Genomic DNA, 21,466 nt, shown 5'->3' on the forward strand with positions numbered 1-21,466 from the left:
AGTAATAAAGGTAAACTTAATTGAAAGCACCCCACATGGTGATACTTGTATTTGATATCATCAATCAGTTTGAAAGCTCAGAAGCTCATGATACTGGAATGTTTCAGGTTATGAACATGAGAGTAAGTTTAATAAGCAAGCATGGATGAAGACCTCAAAAAAAATACGATTTGTGAGAAGGGAGATGTAAACAATCTCAAGCCCCATGACTTGGTGAATATGCAATGAGAATGATTATTTCAAACTACAGAAGAAGAACCAAGATTGACATCCAGAATACAATTCTGCAATCTAATGAAATAAATCCAGCCAAAAATAACTATCCTTAGATCTTACAACTTAAGATAGACCATTGGCTCGCTACTAGTGAAAATGGGTTAATGAAATAGGTGTCTCCAAGTCTGGTGTTCTCAGTGCATTGATAAAGAGCCAGTTCTTTGTTGACCAAATAGATACAGGAACTGGGATTCATATAAACGAATTATCCAATCATTCTTTGTATTTTCTGGGCTATCTTTCAGGTGTACGACTAATGCCATGGGTGATAAGAAGTCAAATACTAGAGAATTCATTTATGATTGATACTACTATTAAGAGATTCTATACAATAGTCCCGATTTTTCCTCTGATTGGATCGTTGGTTAAAGCAAAATTTGGTAATGTATCAGGGTATCCTATTAGTAAATCAGTTTGGGCCAATTCGCCGGATTCTGATATTATTGCTCGATTCGGGTGGATATGCAAAAATCTCTCTCATTATCACAGTGGATCCTCAAAAAACACAGTTTGTGTTGAATAAATTATATACTTCAACTTTCATGTGCTAGAACTCTAGCTTGTAAACATAAACGTACAATACGCACAATCTATAAGAGATTAGTTTCAAAAGGCCCCACCCTGTCTCCACTGGATTTGTTCCAGGGAGTACCCTCCAAAAGGAACTTTTCCTCAACTCAACCAATTTATTTCGGATTAAGATGTAGAAGTGTGTTTCTCTCTACTCTATAAGAATAGTGCATTGTTCTGAGGTGTGAAGTGAGAGAGAAATGTCATAATTAGAGTTTTGAATAAGACAACCTTCTCATTTAATAAGGAAAAGAGGTGTTAAGCTTTTTATCATCCTGGCACCGAGCTATTTTTCTGCAGGACCTCTCCTACAGTATCGTCACCGCAGTAGAGTTTAACCACCAAGTTTGGGATGGATTGGTGTGGTTCATCTATGCCTAGGGAACCAAAATATTGAACCATGAGCGAAGAAGGGCATGAGAGAAAAACCTTATTATATTGGCTAGTGATTGTGAAGCCCCAATTCTTGATTGGAAGGGACATCAAAGGGAACCTTCCTCTACCCCTCCATCCCTTGGATAGATAGAGATGTAGGGCAGAGCTTTTGGTTTTTCATGTCGTAAAAAATTGAACAATGAAAATAGATGACGAGTGCCTGATCAAATCGATCGGGTCATGCAGGAACAAGGTTCAAATGTCTCAGTCTGTTAGGATGCCTCAGCTGCATACATCACTAAGTACAACCACATCCAACTGCTCCATTTTAATTCAATCCATTTGTGCTTCATGGGGTACAACTTAACCTCTATCCACCTTATGATTTGTGCTTTCTAGGTCATCTTCAATATCAATGAAGAGAAACCCCCCTCTGTCATGCAATTAACAGCCCAATGGGCAAATAGCAGAGGGATCTAGATATGAGATATGTGAATGGAAGCTTTAGCTGTTGTGAAGAGCTCTGCCTTAATACTCATCAAACTTCTTGCCAAAATTCATGATACCAAAGATACCCAAGCAAATTTATGAGTATACAACCTGATATCAAATATGGTCCTTCCTCTTCTAAAATGAAGTCTATATAGACTTAGACATTTTTGGCCTCTTGCAACAGAAATCTTGAATGACTTCATCAAATTCCACTTTGGCTATGACATAGAAAGCCAAACTCCTGGACGAAGAAGATGCAGAAAACATCGTGACCTAAGGCCTCCTATGGACAAATCATATGATCTTTTTCTTAATGATGAAGGAAACCACCCGTGCAGTCAGTTGGAGATGTTGTTATTCGTCCCATCACCAACCCCCCTCAAGAGTGTACCAAACCTCTGAGTACCACTCCTCTGCCCACCAGGAAAGTCTCCCAATCTCTTTGGTCTTGCAACAAAGAGCACACACCTTGGGCATTGAACTCATGATGTCCTTCAACTTGAACGCCTTAAGCTGACCCACCCAGCCAGGTGTGAGGAGCCCTTGTGGGCCATATGATGTACATCTAATCACATCCCCTTTGATACTTATTTCCAGAACAATATATCATTCTCTAAATAAGAAGGAAAACACATATTTTCATCATAAATTTAATAATGCACATGAGCCATTTCATGCCTTTTAAATTCCATTAAAGGTAGAGGCTTCACAGCCCACCTCTTTCATACACTCGCAAAGGCAATTTTTTTAGCATTCAACAACATAGACAATACAAGCATATACAATCTCAACCACCAAAATAAAGGCATTACTAAACCCTTTTTTTGTAATATAGTCAAGCTGGGTTATAGCCCCGTAACCCAAGATCCCTTTGGTTAGGATAGCATAACTCTAATTAGTCAAGCTATCATATTTGAACCCTTATTACCGAACTTAAGGTTACAAATGTGCCAAACATTCTTGATGGCCCATCCTGTTCTGAGATAAGTTCAAGTAACTCCACAAGGATGTAGCAGAATGGACCAAACCTAAGAGGCATTTCAGGCTTCCGTAGACTGGCTTTGAAAGAGCTCAGGTCACCTTGTATAGAACCCCAATCTAAGTCAACCTTAGCCTCCTGTCTGGAGTTCTTAACCATAATACCTACTTGGGTATCTTTGGCAAGGATAGTCCAAGACTGCTAACAATACTAAATTGCAATTTGGCATTCCCTAGAGACTAGGTGTGTGACATGAAACCAACTAGATGTGATAAAGAAACAAAAGTTGTGACATAACAAACATAATTGGATTAGGAATACATGGCAACAGCCAATAATGATCAGTAACAGCAATATTCTCATATTATGATCGTGCATATCTTACAGTTTCCAGAATAGGTGGTTCGTCACTAAATTGACAGGCTTCTCATATGGAATAACAGAGGATGATGTTTGGACGTAGCTTTAAGATATATCAAGGAAACAACAGGCATGAATATTGATATCACAAGAACAAATACACTATATGGGGCATAACCAACAAACTTGCACTAAACAAGAGGCTAATCCCACTTGGTATTTTGGAGTATAAAGGCAAATACTTCAGAAGGCACTAATCCAGACTAGTGGAGAGCAGCAGAATACAATCACACGATAGGAGTATGCCAAAGAGAGAAAATATAGGTACCAAGTAAATGAGGTGCAAAGACATCAGAGACTCGTGTGCACAGGAAAGTTGATAAAAGATACCCAAACTTGACATTGGAAGAAATATGATGTGCTTCTCATAAACTTCAATTCAGTATGTAAATAACAGAAGAAAACCCGGTGATCTTCATTGTAGAGAAATAAGCAAATCAGAGGTCAAATTTAAATCCATCTCCAACAAAGAAAACCCCGAGTTTGTTATTGAATTATATCAATAAAGTAATTAAGATAGCAAGTGGTTGCAACATAAACACCAAAATTTCACACAAAGACCATAAAGAATCAAATTGTCTTTGACTCAAAGCATGGAAAAACAAGCTCCAAGAGGAGTGGCATTCTAAAAGGCCAGCCGAGGAGCAGCATGCAGGATGGCTAAAACTTAAAAGGTCAAGAAGCTAAAGATAAAACGTGTAGGTTCAAAAACAAAAACCAAAAAAAAAAAAAAAACACGCAAAACGAAAGTCACAACGTCGTTTGATCTTCTTTTTTTCCAATTTCTTGTAGAATAACTCAAAGTTCCGTTTTTTCTCATCCCATTCTCTCTATCTCTCCTTTCTCGGGTGGTGATGGGGAAGAGTGGACGTAAGGAACACCCTTCTGTCTGGGGAGCGTTTCATTTGTATAAGAAAAACCAAGATGAAGTTCGGAAATTGCATGCTGAAATGTAACCCAGTTTCCCCATTTATCCCACTTTTTCTGAAACGTTTAGGAAACTTCCAAAACATTACATTCGCGCCTCAATTCTCGAAAAGACGCAATTGGCAGCAAACCATAAACGCTGAACAAAATCATTATGAGAAGCGCCAAGGACAATTAAACAAATTGGGATTCATTACACCACAGAGAAAAAGAAAAAGGAGACGAGATTCAAGAACAAGAATCAAGTCCATGGCTTTCATGTCAATCAAACCATACAAAACATCAAGCACCAACCAGAGAATTACAACCCAAGATGCCCCAAATCAATATGATGAAAAAGGAAAACATGGGTATCGAAATTCAGAACCCTAACATGAAGACCATTCATCAAAATAACAGGAAACAATAAGAAGAGAGGAAGATATTGTTGTCATACGTTGAGATCATCTCCGACGGAGGAAATCTCCTTGTTGGCCTTTTGGGAGAACCAGTAGGTCCCCACCTTGTTCAGGATCTGATCCATGATCGACTCCTCCCTTCCCCAATTCGCCCCAAGGAAAACCCTAAATCGTTCCGCGGGATCAAATGGGGGAGGAAGGAGAGATCTGCCTCTTCAATGAGGCTTTCCTTGATTTTACCGGTTCTTTTCTTTTCTTTTTTTCGTTTTTGTTTTTTTTTTCTTCGTTCTTATTTGATTTTTTCTTTCATTTTTTAGAAAGTGAGGTTTCGACCTCTTTCTGTTTATGAACGCTTCACAGCCTGAGCACTAAATACGGTTCGGCAGCTACGTCACAAAGATACGCGTACCACATGATAAGTGACATGCATGTTAGAAATCATAATCACAAATATTGGCATTCCACAATCCTAATTACATATATGTAATATTTTAGAAATGTGAGATAATTATAAATAATGGTTAAAACCGAAAGCCATTGAAAAGCTTATTTAAAAAAAATAAAAAAAACTATAGCAAAAGTCAGTTTCTTAATGAAAAGTTGTATTAATGTTGTAATGCAATTTATTTTTGGAGTTTTTAATTTACCGTAATGTTTTATACATTGTTTTCTTGAGAAAATCTACAGAGCACCTTGAATTCTTAAGAAATAATTTATAACACGTTTGGATATCTTAGGTGAGAATGTTTGGCATTAAGAACTCTGAAACTTTGAGAGTCCAAGTATCTTAGGGCTTGTTTGATGGCTTGTCGAGGATTGGACAAAATGAAAAAAAAAACGACAGAACACTGGTTTTGTTAGTTTCATAACAATTGTATCAAGTCTAATGTTTGTTGGGACCATACTTGAATACTGTGTTCTAAATGTCCCTTGTCTGTTGATGACGTGCAGACAACTTGGATAGTCATAGATAATGGATCAGATTACTTCATTTTGGATCATATGAATTGATCCACCCACTATTTTACATGTTTTAACAAGCTTATTATGGATTTTTGTTCCGGATATAGATTCAATTGTTTAAAATCATGGATTTTTTCTCGAATATGAAATTTTCGAGAATATGGATCTCAAATTGAATCCAAATAAGAAAACATACAAAAATGTATGTAAAACAACTACACGTTAACTTTTTTCATACCCTGCCATTATAATTGGTATCAAAAGTTAACCAGGAAATGCAAAAATGCCCTTTAAAAGAAGCAAAACAAACAATAAACAGTAACTTGATCAATATGTACGACGGAAAATCAGAGTATGACACACAAAAGGTCCCAACCCTTTATTGAGTATGAAAGAAGTTGTCCCATGGCAAAAAGAATAAGAAACAAATACAACAAAAACATCCCCCCAAGTTATGGTTACACTGTAAACACATTGGACCTAATTTCATATAATGTCAAGCTTACCTATACACTAGAATTATCAAGTGGCAGAGTTTCAGGCTCATCCGTTGATTCATCCAGATGGATCTGGACAAAATTCCAGATCATCCCGGTCCTCTCCCTGTAAGTACTCCCCTTTTTCTCTTCGTCTGCTTTCTCAACCTTTTCCTTGGTCTTAAGGCTCACATCTTCAGCAGCTTTAGCGATTGCTCATGATTGCAGAACCAACAGTGTTTACCTTCTTTTCAGGTACAGCAATCTTCTCGGAAAATTGAAACCGTCCATCCATCTCCCTCATTTTGTCATTGACAACAGCGGTTCCAATGCTTAGTTTCTCACTCAGTCCAATCTTCTGGTCAATAGATGCAACAGTAGCTGAATCATTGGATGTCTAATTAAGTTTCTCATCAAATGTCTTTGCTTTATTCAGAGCATCCTTCCCAAAGACAAATAAAAAGAGTAAAAGAAGACCCACAAATACACAAATTATGCACTAAACAGAAAAATAACAACTTTTCAATAGGCTTAATTGAAATAAATAATAAAACCATTGTAATTCTTATATTAGTTCGAGTGCTTCAATCTTCTAAACCAAAGGTATCCAGATTCCAGACAAGGAATAAAGCATAACAGTTCTCTACGTATTGTTGCAGAGATAGCAATGAAGTGTACAGATCAGACTGCTAACATGAGGCCTACAATGGATAATGTTGTAAACAAGCTAAAAGAAGCTATGGAGCTGGAGGGTAATCGACAAAAGACTGAAAAAAACATCAAAAGAGAAATACATGTGGACTATCCTTAGGCGACTTTAGTCAATCAAACACGGATTCAGTTAGTGGATTAGAAACACGGTAAAGAGCAATGAGTAAAGACTACTACAGAGTTCCTAATGCAGGGAGCAATTATTTTCACTGTATAAAGACTGTATTAGATGTTTTAGAAGAAGGCACTCTCTCACATTATCCTGCATTCATCTGGATAAGCTTGAGCCAGTGAAACAGTTACTGAGAGAGAAAATCGGCAAGTCCCACTGCGGGCTGGGTAGATGGCTACCCAAGAGGGTGAAACCGCCAGCCTTATCTCTCCCTTATATGAGAAAGAGGACTTACTAAAAAAAAAGATACAGATACGAGAGAAAAAATCTGAGAAGTAATACTCCCTCCTCTCGTTTACATCCCTATCCTCGTCTTCATCTGCACGCACACCCGTCAACGATCCTTCAAAAAGAAGGGAAACTCACGGTCATCTGCGTGAAGGGAGGAAGAGGAGTATTTTCTATTGCCATTGTTGGCAGATGGACGGTGAAGGATCCTTCTTACAGCCCTCTGGGGAGAGAGAGAATTGGGTGCCCCCGTCGAGGTATTTTTTTTTTAACTTTGTTCCCAGTCCTGGAAAAGGCATTCCGCGCATCTCTTGTGTCTCACATTTGTTACAAAATGTGTAATTTTTGGTGATTTCGTCTCGCGTGATGCAAGGGACGTGCATCAAACATACCCTGATGGCTTGTCCAAGATTGGACAAAATGAACAATTAGAATGGAACACAACATTGGTTATGTTCGTTCCATTCTTTTTGTTCCAAGTCCAACAAATATCCTTTGTCTGATGGGGAAGAATGAAGAAGAAGAAGAAACCCTAATCAATGGAAAAAAACCTAATCAAGAAGAAAAAACCCTAATCAATAAAATCAAACAAAAACCTAATATATGAAAATCAAACAAAAACCCTTAATCTAAGAAAACCCTCATATATGAAAACCTAAAAATGCCCTAAAAGAAATTTGATTCAAACTAAAATAAAAGAAGAAGAAGAAGAAGAAAGGAGGAAGAAAGAAAAGTGAGAACCTCATCCCCGACGGCCTCGCATCTCCTCGTTGATGGCCTCGCATCACCTCGTCGGCCTCGCATTGCCTCAACGGCAGCCTCATCCCCAGTGTCGCTGACCCCGACACTGGTGACGGGGCTGCCAAGGAGAGAGAAAGAGAGTCGGGGGGCCCCGTACCCTCAATTTTTTTTTATGTGTTTCCTGTGTCATGTTCTTTTTGTAACAAGGGGAGGGGTGTTACAAAAATAACACCTTTTTAAGGATACAGTGGATGTTCGGAACATTTGTTGAAATCAATGTCCCCCGCATCCATTTCGTCCCATTTCGGGCAGGGGGAGAGTGATTCAAACATACCCTTAGAACTTGTTTGCTTTGGTCACAAGAGGGACGAGCAATTTCAGTGAAGAATTCAAATGTCATTTGGTTGTGATTATTGTTGTAATCACAAAAAGCTCAGAAAATTCATGAATCACAAGAGTTGCAAGTGTGCCCTGCCAAAAAAATTTGTAGGGTCCATGTTTTTACTTTGGAGCGAGAGAGAGAGAGAGATACGCTTCAGTTTTAGTTGTCCGCTCGCAATCACGTTTGCAGTTGCCCCTCGCAGAGAAGCTCAGAGACTTGGTAGAGTTTAAATACATTACCAACACTTGGTAAAGCAAAATGAGTAATACTCATTTTTGCGTTTTGAAAGAACCATGAAAAAAAAAACCCATAAAAAGTGATACAAAATTGTCGGTGATATATCGCGAGATTTAGTAAATCTCATGATATTTTTGTGAGAAATTATAAAAAAAAATCTTGTGAGATTTTATAAATGTTGCAAGATTTAGCCGTTTAAAACTTTTAAAGTTTTTCTCATATTTGTTTGCAAGTTTTTTGTAAATATCGTGATATTTGTCACCATGGCTACAACATTCAAGAGGCAACACCCACAGAAGAAGCCATATGAGCAGAGATCACCTGCTGATGGAGTTTGCCCGAAGTGTCATAGAAAGCATAATGGGCGTCCTTGCCCACTTGAGACCTGCTCCCGCTTCCAATGTAGGAAGTTGGAGCACCTAGCTCGAGATTGTCTCCAAAATAAGACGTAGTCCCAACTACAACATCAGCACCATCATCCACCACCATAGGTCCAATAATAGAAGAAGCCAGTTGGACGTCTATACGTAACCACCGCAGAGAAGACGAGCTCGAGTAGCTGTGTGATCGAAGGTATTATTGCCATCGTTGATTTTTCTACTCATGTTTTGTTCAATTCGGCTGCTAAACACTCCTTTGTGTCCTATGATTTTGCTAGACTATTTAGTTTACCAATGAAGGAGTTGGATATATCTCTTGAGGTGACTACTCCCCTAGGAGTGAAGTCAAGTTGTGTGTAGTTTGTTCTGAATGTTGATGTGTTGATTGAGGGAATGTGTTCTCAACAAATCTTATTCTAATAGAGATTGTAGAGTATGACAATTCTTGGCATGAATTGGTTGTACACGCATTTTGCGAGTCTTCAGTGTTACGGTCGAAAAGTCCTGTTGGAGAGACCCGACTACCTAGTGATTAAATTCAGTGCTTTGGGCACTTTTAAAAATAGAGGTTGATCTATGCATTGAAAGTTCAAAAGTATGCTTGGCAGGGATGTCAGATATTTCTTGCTAGTATTATGATGTTAAATCGCAATGTGATGACGATAAAAGAATTAGGGTAGTTCGAGATTTTGAAAATGTATTTTAGGAGGTTTTGCCTGATTTACCACCAAATCAAGAGATCGAGTTTGCTATCGATATGGTACCTAGAACAACTCCAATTTCAAAAGCACCATATTGTATTGCCTCAGCAGAGTTGATCAAATTAAAGAAGCAATTGCAAGAGTTGTTGAATCAAGGCTTTATGAGATCTAGTGTATCACCTTGAGGTGCACTAGTACTATTCGTGAAGAAGAAAGATGGATCCTTCAGGCTTCATATCGACTATAGGATGTTGAATCAAGTAACGATTAAGAATAAATATCCACTTCCAAGGATTTAGGACCTGTTTGACTAGCTGAAGTCAACCAAAGTGTTTTTCAAGATTGATCTCAGGTCTGACTATTATCAACTGTGAATCAAGGCAGACCATATATTGATGACTATTTTTCAGACTAGATATAACCACTACGAGTTTCTAGTTATGCCATTTAGATTGACGATTGCCCCAACTGCCTTTATGGATTTGATGAACCGATTATTCAGAAACTTCTTGGATTAATTTGTGATCATATTTATCGATGATATCTTAGTATACTCCGAGGATGAAGAGCAACATAAGATCCATTTAGAGATCATTTTGGAGACATTGAGAGTATAAACTATATGCTAAAGTCTCAAAGTGTGAATTTTGGCTCGATCGTATTGGATTCTTGGATCACATAATATCAAGTAAAGGTGTTGAGGTAGATCTAACAAAAGTAGAGGCAATATTGGCATGGGAGCCACCCAAGAGTGTCACAGAAATTCAAAGTTTCTTGGGACTCATAGGATATTATCCTAGATTTATCCGAGATTTTGCAAAGATTGCAACTCCTTTAACTAAGCTCTTAAAGAAAGGAGTCAAATATGTATGGATGCCCCAATGTGAAGAGAGTTTTAAGATATGAAGATAAGATTGATTATTGCACCAGTATTGGCCTTGCCAAGTGGATTGGGAGTCTTCGTAGTTTATAGCGATGCCTTAGGCACAAGTTTGGGATGTGTTTTGATGCAGTATGGAAGAGTTATTGTGTATGCCTCTAGGCAATTGAAGATTCATGAACGAAACTATCGTATGCACGACTTAGAATTAGCAACAGTCATCTTCGCTTTAAAGATTCAGGGACATTATTTATATGGAGATAAATTTGAAGTGTTCTCAGATTATAAATGTCTGAAGTATCTTTTCTCGTAGAAAGAGTTGAATTTGAAACAAAAGATATGGTTGAAATTTCTAAAAGACTATGAGTTTTCCATCTCATAACACCTTGGTAAGGCGATTGCGGTGGCAGATGCTCTGAGTAGAAATGCATCATTATCGACTTTGACTGGTCTGAGTTGGGACTTTTTGAAGGATGTTATTAATTGGTAGTTGATCATTGAGGAATATGATAGTGTGTGGTGTTCACACATAGTTGACAGACCATAAATTTTGGACAAGATCACCAAATCTCAGTAGAGAAGTCCTTATTTTGGTAGATTCAAGGATGATGCTAGTAAGCCAGAGTCTTGATTCACGTGTGTCTAGAATAGGATTATTAAATTCATGGAAAATGGTGGATCCCTGATGACCCATCTTTGAAGGAAGAATTGCTTGTCGAAGCGCATCGATCTAGGTACTCCATCTACTTGAAGAGTATGAAGATGTTTAAAAATTTGCAGAGGAATTTTTTGTGGTGCAGCATGAAGCGTAGTGTTGCAGATTTTGTATCGAGGTGTCTCATCTATCAAAAGGTAAAACTAGAGCACCAAAGGCCAGGAGGTTTATTGAGACCCTTGGATATTCCAAAATAGAAGTGGGATGACATAACTATAAATTTCATGATTGGGTTGCCGCAGACTCATAGACATAACGACTCTATTTGGATAATAGTGGACTGACTCACTAAGTTTGCACATATTCTACCAATCAATTGAAGTAAGACTTTGGAAGGTTTAGCAGAACTTTATATTGAGGAGATTGTCAGATTGCACGGAGTGCCACAATCTATCATGTCTGACCGTGATCCTCATTTTATATCTCATTTTTTAAAATGGTTACAGAAGGCCCTTGGGACGAACCTGAGATTTAGCACTGCTTTCCATCCAGAGATAGCTGGCCAGTCAGAGAGGACCATCTAGACTGTAGAAGATATGCTCAGATCTTGTGTCCTGGAATGATCAGGCAAATGAGATCAACATGTGAAACTAGTCGGGTTTGTGTATAACAATAGTTTTCACTCTAGCATCAGAATGAAAACGTTTAAGGCTCTCTACGGAAGCCATGTCGGTCGTCGACTTGTTGGAGTGACATTGGTGATAGGATGATCGAATCACTTGAGATTATACAACACTACTCGAATCAGGTGAAGATAATTCAACAACGCCTATTGATAGCCCAGAGCAGACAAAAGAATTATGCAGATCGGAGATGTCGAGAACTTGAGTTTGGCTTTGGAGACCATGTGTTTATATGGATTGCACCGACTCAAAATGTGTTCAGATTAAGTGAGCAGGGCAAGTTGAGCCCAAGGTACATTCATCCATTAGAGGTTCTTGAGAAAATTAGATCAGCGGTATATATGATTGCACTATTGCCACAGTTCGCTCAGGTACACAATGCATTTCATGTATCGATGCTAAGAAAGTATGTTCCATATCCTTTTCACATCATCCATCAGAAGAATATAAAAGTATGTGGGGATTTGACGATGGAAGAGCGACCAATGCAGATTGTAGATCACCGTGAGAAAGTGTTAAAAAACAAGGTTGTTCATTTGGTTAAGGTCAGGTGGAAATTTCACGGCCTAGAAGAATGCACTTGGGAAACCAAAGCTAAGATTCAAGAGTGTTACCCCTACCTTTGATGATTTTGTTTAATCTAAATTTTTGAGGACAAAATTTTTTTGTTAGAGGGGTAGACTGTAACATCATAACTTTTTCAAACATATAAAATAGACATATTTTGAGTTATTTGTGAGCTTTTGGGGTTACAAATGTCTTATATGCAATAAATATTTGTTTCTCATGATTTTGAATCTCAAACTAGTTAAAATTTGGGTTTAGATCGGCCCCATTTGGATTCGAGGGCATAATTATCATTTTTTGAAGAGATGATGGGCTTTTTGGGCAAGGGACATGCCAGGTATTCTTAACAAAGAGTCAAGGTATTTTTGTCTTAGGGATAATAAAGGAATTTTTAAAAAAGATATTGGTTTTATAAGTAATGGTAGTCTTGTAATTAAGTTTGCTAAAAAAGGAAAAAATAGAAAATTTGATTTTTGTTAGGTTAAATGGGTAATTTTAGTAGGAGCAGTTGTCATTAACAGAGATAGCTCAACCCTCATCAACTGAACATATCTTAACCTATATAAGGGGGTTTCATTAGAGTTAACTTAATAACTCATTACGCATAAACCTTCTTCTCCTTCACTAACCCTGCAACTGAATCCTCCTCCACCTCCCTCTCACTCACCTCCCTCTTCTTCTCTTCCCAAACCTTGTTGAGATTGTGGTAAGAGTAGGAGCTGAACTAGTTGAATTCATTTTTGGAGGTGCTTTAGTACGTCGAAGAATTTTTGCAAAATTGAGGTTGAACTTGAATAGTTTCTGGATTTTTATTTTGGGTGTTCTTGCACGCTCTAGAAAGGTACAATGCCATACTCCAAAGACTTATAGGAAGTATGCAACATGTAGATGTTTCGTAAGCATGTGTTTTATGGAACCATGTTAGAAAATGGTAGATTTATGAAAAACTAATGTTTATGCTTAATATATGACTTGAAATCTAGTTTAGCATGTGTTTTTGTAGCTTTTTGTTATGTAGTTTTAATTCTCTGTGTAAAAGAATAAAATCTGAACATGAATCCATGTTGAGCTATTGTTGTTATGAAGTTTTTTTTCGGATTGTTCCTTCTTTTGTCTTAACATAGGAGTCGATCTTCATGTTCAGTGAGTCGACCCCTGTAGTGTAACGGTCGAACCTTGATAACCTTGGAGTCGACCTCTACATTGCAAGAGTCGACCCCTGTGAGCTCAGAAGCACTCCTGTGTATATAGAGTCGACCCCTAAACTTCCAGAGTCAACTCGTGAGTTCTCCAAATATGTTTTCTTGTTATTCTGAGTTCGTGTACAGGTTGTTAAGCCTGGGTTTTGATGGATGCAAGCCTGAACAATTATATATGCATGTTTAGTATCAGTGTTAATGAATTTTGAACAATCTTTATGCAATAAGGTAGTATTTGATTTCAGTTGGTCTTAGAGAACCATGTCATGCATAAATACATATTTTTCTTATTGCGTGTTGTATGCTGCATTGAGATGTCAGGTTCCATGTTTCAGTTATGGGTATTACAAAGATGATAATATCAATGAGGAAAAGAAATATGCAATTGGTATTTTAGGATGATGACCCTAGAGTTATCTTGTTACAAAAGCATGTTCGGGTGTTGACCTCGAGTAACAAGAGAGAATATTGCGAGGTTATGTGATGCATAAAAAATAAATAAATAAGAACGAATTTCACTAAAAGTTTGGTTCGTGTTCGCCAAAATGTGTGGTTTGAGCATGCTTGTCAAAGATAGACGAGCATTAGCACCAAGCTTTTGGCAAAGCGTGTAATGCTAGTTGGTCAATCATGGACCATTCCTAGCCACACAGATTAGGGGACTCAAACTATGATACTCAGGGCAGAGTTGGAGCTACTGCAGTATGCCTAGTAATGCACTACATTGACTTCGGAAAGGAATAAGGTTCTTGTATTTTGGATTATAGGGAAAGGGATGCCTTAACAAATGGTCCGCATCTCTGGTGCAAGTGTCGTGGTATTTTTCAATAGTTAAAAGATATAAGGAAATGATTGAATAAACACCCTTGGACAAAGTCAAAAATGCCCACAGAGGCCAGGAGAGTGGTGCTCCTTGGATATAACGCAGGATCATAACAAAAGGTGTATGTTAAGCATCTCATATAAAACAACAAAAATTAAATATGTTGGTCCACATGGCATCCGTTTTTTAGCATGGTGCGTGAGGCACCTAAGGGTCAATCCCTATGTTGAAGTAGTCAATTCCTTTTTAATGTAGCTATAATTTTTCTATTTTGAAAGTCGACCCTTATGACGGGAGGGTCGACTCCTCTTGTGAAATTGATGTTAGACCTATTTCTTAGGGTCGACTCCTGGGATTGCAGGATTGATTCCTCTTGAGTTTCTTATATATGTGTGTGTGCTCTTTGGTATGTGAGTCAACTTCAGTTGGGGTGAGTCGACTCTTTTGAGTTGTTATCTTATGTTGAGTAAACCTAAAGGTCAAACTCCTACTAGAGGAGTGGACTCTTCGTATTTGAGAATTAAGGATTTTTTACAAATGAACTTTTGGTTCGGCTCATATTCACTAGTGATCATGTACGACGATAAATTGTTTCGTACTATCGTTATTAAAAATTTCAGGGACTAAGGCGAAGGCGGAATAGAGCGAAGTGGACACTGAAGGCTCGTGGATTTTGACAGATTCTCTTGGACTTCCTTTTGAAAAACTTTTTGGGATTTTGGGTTTTGTTGTAATTATGAAATGCGTGATTTGAACTTCACATTTTGTTGTAAATGAATATGGATATTTTTATCGAAGTGTTGAAACCCATTTCATTTCTTAATCTTGAGATGATTATTTAAATGGTATTTTATGGAGGCTTTTCTTAAATCTATTTAGAAAAAAAATATTCACAGTGTCCAGGTGTCACGTGAGGTTGTTACGGGATTCTAGTGCCTCGTAGTTGCAAAGAAATGGATTGTGTCTAGAATTTGGCTGTCAGGTATCACCACTTCCTTTGGACTACCTCAGACTTAGGATCCGTTTGCATGTCACGAAAGAGGAAGCCGCGGCACCTCTTTCGCAGAAACAGAATCCTCCACAGGAACGCTTTCCAAGGACTCTATTTGTTGCAAACTGCTCAGAGATTTTGGAATCAGGACATGTGAAATTGTTCCTCGACAAGTTTAATGCATAGATCCCCTTTAACGTCCCCATCACTTCTGAAATTTCATCGGTGAATAAATTGTTGGATAAATTAGTGGATGTTAAAATGGGAATTATCTTCCATACCTGAAGTTGTCCTTTGATTGTTACTGACAATGCTTGCTGATTGTGAAAGAACCTGACTCGTTAAACCACACATTAAAATAAAACCAACTCACAACAGATTTTAAAGAGGTTTGATCTCAAAGATCTACATCCATGATATGATCCACTCTCTGTCTCTCACAATGAGAATAAGAGAGAAGACCTATATTATTTATATATTTAGCCACATACAACGTTTTGACGAGTTTTCTCCTCTTTTTGGAGCATAACAAAGTCTAACTTCCTTTAGAAAGTTTACATTCTTATCAAATCTAAAAACTCCTTGTTAGGAAACTTAGTTTACATTCTTATCAAATCTAAAAACTCCTTGTTAAGATACTTAGTTTAAATTCTTATCAATTCCAAAAACCTCTCTTTTGATCTCTTCTTCTTGCTTTTGTGTGATCTTCAAGACTTGCTTTCTTGATGAACTCAAGACTTCTTCTTGCAGTAGACGTTCTTTCTTCACCAATTTGTTCTCTTTTGGGCTTGGGACTTTCTCTTGTAGTGAACTTGCTTTCTTCATCAATTCTTTCTCTTTTAGTGGACTCACCAAGACTTGCTCTTTTGACAGGTTAAGTGGATGACGAGTTTTAGTCTCTAACATCCTCCTGCAAGCTCAAAGTCCTATAGGTGACATTGACCTTGGACCTAAAATATTGAAACTTGGAGACCAACAAGAATTTTGTCAAGATATGATCAACAATACAAGTTTTGAATACACAGCTGCTGCTTAGCCATTTTTTCACGAACGAAATGACATCAATTTCGATATGTTGGCTTCGGTTATGAAAAGTTGGATGTGTTGCAAGATATGTTTTACTCACGTTATCACACCAAATAACCGGTGGAGAAGGTATCTCAATGCCGAGCTTGTGAAGAAGAAATTGAACCCGCATTATTTCTACTACAACAGTAGCAAAAATCCTGTACTTAGCCTCGGTACTAAAACGAGATACACTGTTGTTTTCTAGAACTCCAAGATGCTAGGTTTGGACCCAGATAGACTGCATATCCAGAAGTTGATTAATGGTCATCTGGGCAGCCGACCCAATCAATATTATAATAAACTGATATAATATGAGATTTTAATGGCCTCAATAACAATCCATATCGAATAATAAATTTTAGGTACCATAAGATGCGTTTAACAACTGCCCTAGTGTTCAACAGTGTGTCAATGCATAATTTGACATACTTTATTAACACTATTCTCACTTGTAGACTTGTAGTTGAGAGGTTGAGTGAGGTATCCATTGGAGTAGAAATTGATTTCGCGTCAAGCATGTTAGACATCATAAGTAGGGAGATAAAAAGAACCTATTGAGCATAGATTGCTTCTATACCAAGGAAGCAACCTGTCAAGATCTTTCAAAGCAAATTATTTCCCAATAGAAGCAACCAAGTCTGACAATTTTCAGTCACTAAAATATCATTAACATATACCAATATAAAAATTTACAGTTATCTCTATGACAAATGAACAATGAAAGATCTGTTTTAGAGCTGACAAATCCTTTCTTAATCAAAGCATTACTCAACTCTTGGAACCAAGTCCATAGAGCCCATTTTAAACCATACAAGGCTTTATTGAATTGGCAAACAAAACTAGAAAACCTTGGATTTTCAAAATTGGGTTGTTGAATCATATACGCATCTTCTTCTGACATTCTATTGAGGATCACATTATTGACATCAAGTTGTCTGACCTCCCATCCTACACTCAAATCAATAGACAAGACAATGTGAATAGTGGTTGGTTTGACAATCAGGCTAAAGGTCTAAAAAAAGTTCACTCCTTATTGGTGAAAACCCTTGACAACCAAACAAGCTTTATATCGTTCAAGTGTTTCACCAACTCCCTTTTTAATTTTATAAACCTATTTGCAGCCTACAAGGTTGCAAGACTTATTTAGAGGGACAAGCTTCCAAGTATTATTTTTCATAAGAGCAACATATTCTTCTTGCATGACTTGTTGCCATTTAGGGTCTTTGATTGCCTACCTATCTAAAGATGACTTCTGATCTCGTGTAAGTTCACTTAACAGGGCTATAGGAAAAGAATGTTTAGAAACATAATACACTTTGGGCTTGAGTGTTCCATCTTGAGCATAAGTTATCATATGATGGGTTCTTTGTGGCACAGGTGAACGGGTGACATTATGAGGTTGATCAAATACTTTTGGTAATTCTCCAAGATTGACAACAAGGTTAATCCCAGGTGAGTTAGGAGGAAAGGGTCAAGAGTTTTATACTCACCACCATCATCAATATGCAAATATCTAATCTTCTTTCCAACCATATTTTCAACCAAGACTTTAAACTTTCAAAAAATATTTACAACACCAGATTTGTAGTTCATTAGATAAAGCCAAGAATATTTTTAAAAATCATAAAAAAAAATTATGTAATATCTATAGCTATTTTTACCCAAGATAAGGGCTAGTCCCCACACATCAAAAAATATAATTTATAAAGGCTCAAGATTATCATAGAAAACCCAAGAAAAGGGTAACTTGTGCATCTAAAATTCAGAGCACACATGAACATCAGTGTTAATATAAACCAAACCAAACTGTTGAATAACTTTTTGAACAGTTCTTAAATTAGCATGTCGAAACCTACTATGCTAAGTATTAAAATCAACTTTTTCTTCTGCATAAGCATTTTTAGTACTAAAATTACTAAAATAATCTATAAAGTAAAGACCATCTTTTGCTTTCCCTTGAATAAGTGCATGTCCAGATTTGATGTCCTTCACATTGCAATAAGATGGATGAAATTCGAATGCTACTCTATTGTCTTCTTTGAATCTTTGTACAAAAGCAGTTTCTTTGTTATTTTAAGAACATGCATAATATCACTAACAATAAATTTAAAATTTCTATATTTAAAAATAGAACTATATATCAATATGAGAAATCTTTAAACCTTTACCATTACCAATCTTGACAGTCTTGACCTTGATATTCTAAATGAGTTAATACGACATTCAAGTCTAGTGAAATATGGTGAGAGGTGACTGAGTCAGGATACCATGTATCATCCCCTTACACAACATGAGTAGTGTGATAAGCATGAGGAGGTACACTTTGACTTTCTCCTAAAATCAATTTGCAGGTATTGTCAGAGTGGTCAGTCTTATCACAAATTTGATAAACAAGATATTGCTGCCTTGAATTGCCATGATCACTTGATGAATCCTGTCCTCTAAACTGATTAGTGTTGGACACCCTTCCATAAAATTGACCACCTCTGCCATGTCCTCTAAACTGCCCTTGTCCACCTCGACCTTCATGATAGTTGACTCGATTGCCATCTCTTTGAACAAAGCTAGCTTCATGAAGCTCTCTTATGTTCATCTGCTTTAGAGAGATAAGCTTCTTGTGAAAGAAGAAGATTGTGAAGTTCTGATAACTTAATTGGGATGGATTCAGAGTGGGTGTTGATTGACACTTGAAAGGAGTCATACTCATGAGGTAGACCCTAAAGAATATAAAGGATCAAATCCTCTTCTTGGATGGGTTTTCCAGCAATTGCAAGTTGATGCACAATCAACTTAATCTTCTGGATATATTCATCAATGCTCTTGTTGCCCTTTTTAAAGCATTGAAGTTGTTCTTTAAGTTGCAAGACTTTTGCACATGAGTGTGCAACATAGGCCTTCTTGAGAGCTTCCATACCTCATAGGAGGTGTCAAGATCCATGACTTGAGTGTGGACAACCTCCGACAGTAAAGAGATAATCCAGCTTAACAATAGTTGGTCATGTCTCCTCCAAACGACATACTCGGGATTGGGAATCTGCTTCCCATTTTGAGTTATGAACTCAACAAGTTTGATCTTTGAGCCATCAATATACTCGTATAGATCATAAGAGATCAACAGGGGCTTGAATTGGGAGGCCCATAAGACGTAGTTGTCAGTGGTGATCTTAGTGCTCAGGAAATATTAGAACATATTTGGTGCAAGAAGCATTAGAAGAGAAAGAGAAGACAGCTCACTCTTGTTCTACTAATTCTCTATGAATGATGTTGACACAATAATGGATGAGATAAACAATGATGGTGGTTATGGCTCTAATATAGTATGAGATAATTGGACTCATCAAACCAGACTTTAAAATGAAACTAGCTCACAAAAGATTTTAACATAGTTTGATTTCAAGGTTCTATGTTCACAATATGATTCTCTATTTGTCTCTCACAACGACAATAAGAAAGAAGACCTCTATTATCTATAGATTCGACTACATACAACATTTTGGAGAGTTTTCTTTTTTGTTGGGAACATAACAAAGTCAAACTTTGTTTAGGAAGTTTACATTCTTATCAAATCTGAAAACTCCTTGAATGTGAGGGATTTCTTCTTTGTTAGGAAACTTAGTTTCCATATTCTCTTGGATATTTCTCATGTTGATGCCAATTCCAAAAACCTCTATTTTGATCTTTTCTTCTTGCTTTGTGTGGTCTTCGAGATTTACCTTCTTGATGGACTCAAGACTTCCTCTTGTGGTGAACTTGCTTTCTTCATCAATTATTTCTCTTTTGTTGGACTCACCAAGACTTGCTCTTTTGATAGGTGAGGTAGATGACGAGTTCTGGTCTCTAACATTGATTATCACTTTCATAAGATACAACTACAGGTTGAGTCATCCATTTGTACTTCATCATACCCTTAAAATTTTCATAACTTGTGTGGGAGACATGCAGTGAAATGGTTACCAGAAATGTCAATGATATGTAGCAAAGAAAATGCTTATTCAAAGATAGAGGACCCAACGAGACCATAGAAATGGTTGAAATGTAGTACTAGCACCCTATAACAAGGCGAGTTTTAAGCTTGGAATTTGAGGAAACATAGAAACACCATATCCTTGATAACTAACATGAGAGGACTCTACCAATACGGGCTCCACATGGTTGGTAGGAGCTATCAGTGCACGTCTCCTTGTGGTGGGACGAGGTTTAAACCTCAGTGGTACATTGAATAATAACTAGTAGGGGTCTACCTAAACCTAGCTTGCCTAAATAAAAACATGAGAGGACTCTATGGTCGGTTTGTTATTTGAAAGGTTCACATATGAAAGTTTCTTTAGGCTCAGGAATAGCAAGAGGTTGATGGTACCATTGAATCTAAATGAGGAAAGTTTGAGTCATCTAAGATGAAACAACTTGCTTATGGAATGGTGATCATGCATATATTTTGCATTTTATTCATTCAATTTTATGCATGATCCATTGAAAAATCATGTTAAAAACCCAGTCTTATTGGTATTTTTGAGAAACTGCATTTAAATTGAAAATAAAAGAAAAAGTGCACTTTTTAAATACTTCCCTGCATTTTTCAATGTTTAATTTTGTTTAGGACATTTAATTAGTGTTCTAATTAGCTTAGAACTGTTTAAGTCATATATTATTTAGTTTAGGAAATGTATTTTTGTGAAACACATTTTTTTCAAAAGCACCTATTTGAAATTTTTGAAAATAAATTAGAGTTTTTTGAAAAAACTTGTTAACCTAATTTTCTTAGTATAAATAGTAACTTTTTAGCCAAAGCACACATTTTTTCTCTTTGTAGCCTTCACCTCTCTCTCTCTCTCTCTCTCTACCTCCCCTTCTTTCTTTCTTTCCCTTATTCGATCTACTGGTTGCCTACCTTCTTCTTCTTGCTTCTTATGCTTTTCAATCCTTCTTCTAAACTTCATCGTCGCCGGTTCTTCTCATCCCCTCTGTCGAAGAGAGAGCGGAGTTCATTCGGTTGCAACGAAAAAGCCAACTTCTTCTTCTCAACCCTTCCATCGGAGGTAAACCACAATGTATACTTCTTCTCCCCCTTCTCCATAGTATCTAGGAGCTTTGCATGCATCATAGTTAGATTCATTGATTTTTTTTCTATCATCTTCATGGCATCTTGCATGCATTGATTTTATTTCATTTTTA

At 37.2% G+C, this 21,466-nt stretch overlaps 1 protein-coding gene across 1 annotated transcript in view; it reads right to left on the reverse strand.

Moving 5' to 3' along the window:
- The window catches only part of LOC149846393 (uncharacterized protein At5g01610-like), a 66,715-nt gene extending 62,019 nt beyond the window's left edge, over positions 1–4,696 (reverse strand). Inside the window, exon 1 of the mRNA XM_089996335.1 lies at positions 4,476–4,696. Coding sequence (XP_089852461.1) covers positions 4,476–4,562 — 87 coding nt within the window. The 5' untranslated portion in view covers positions 4,563–4,696. The remainder of the gene's footprint in view (positions 1–4,475) is intronic.
- Positions 4,697–21,466: the final 16,770 nt, after the last annotated feature.

The sequence above is a fragment of the Nuphar pumila genome, chromosome 2 (genome assembly GCF_984573655.1).
Source record: "Nuphar pumila chromosome 2, dmNupPumi1.hap1.1, whole genome shotgun sequence".
Lineage (NCBI taxonomy): Eukaryota > Viridiplantae > Streptophyta > Magnoliopsida > Nymphaeales > Nymphaeaceae > Nuphar > Nuphar pumila.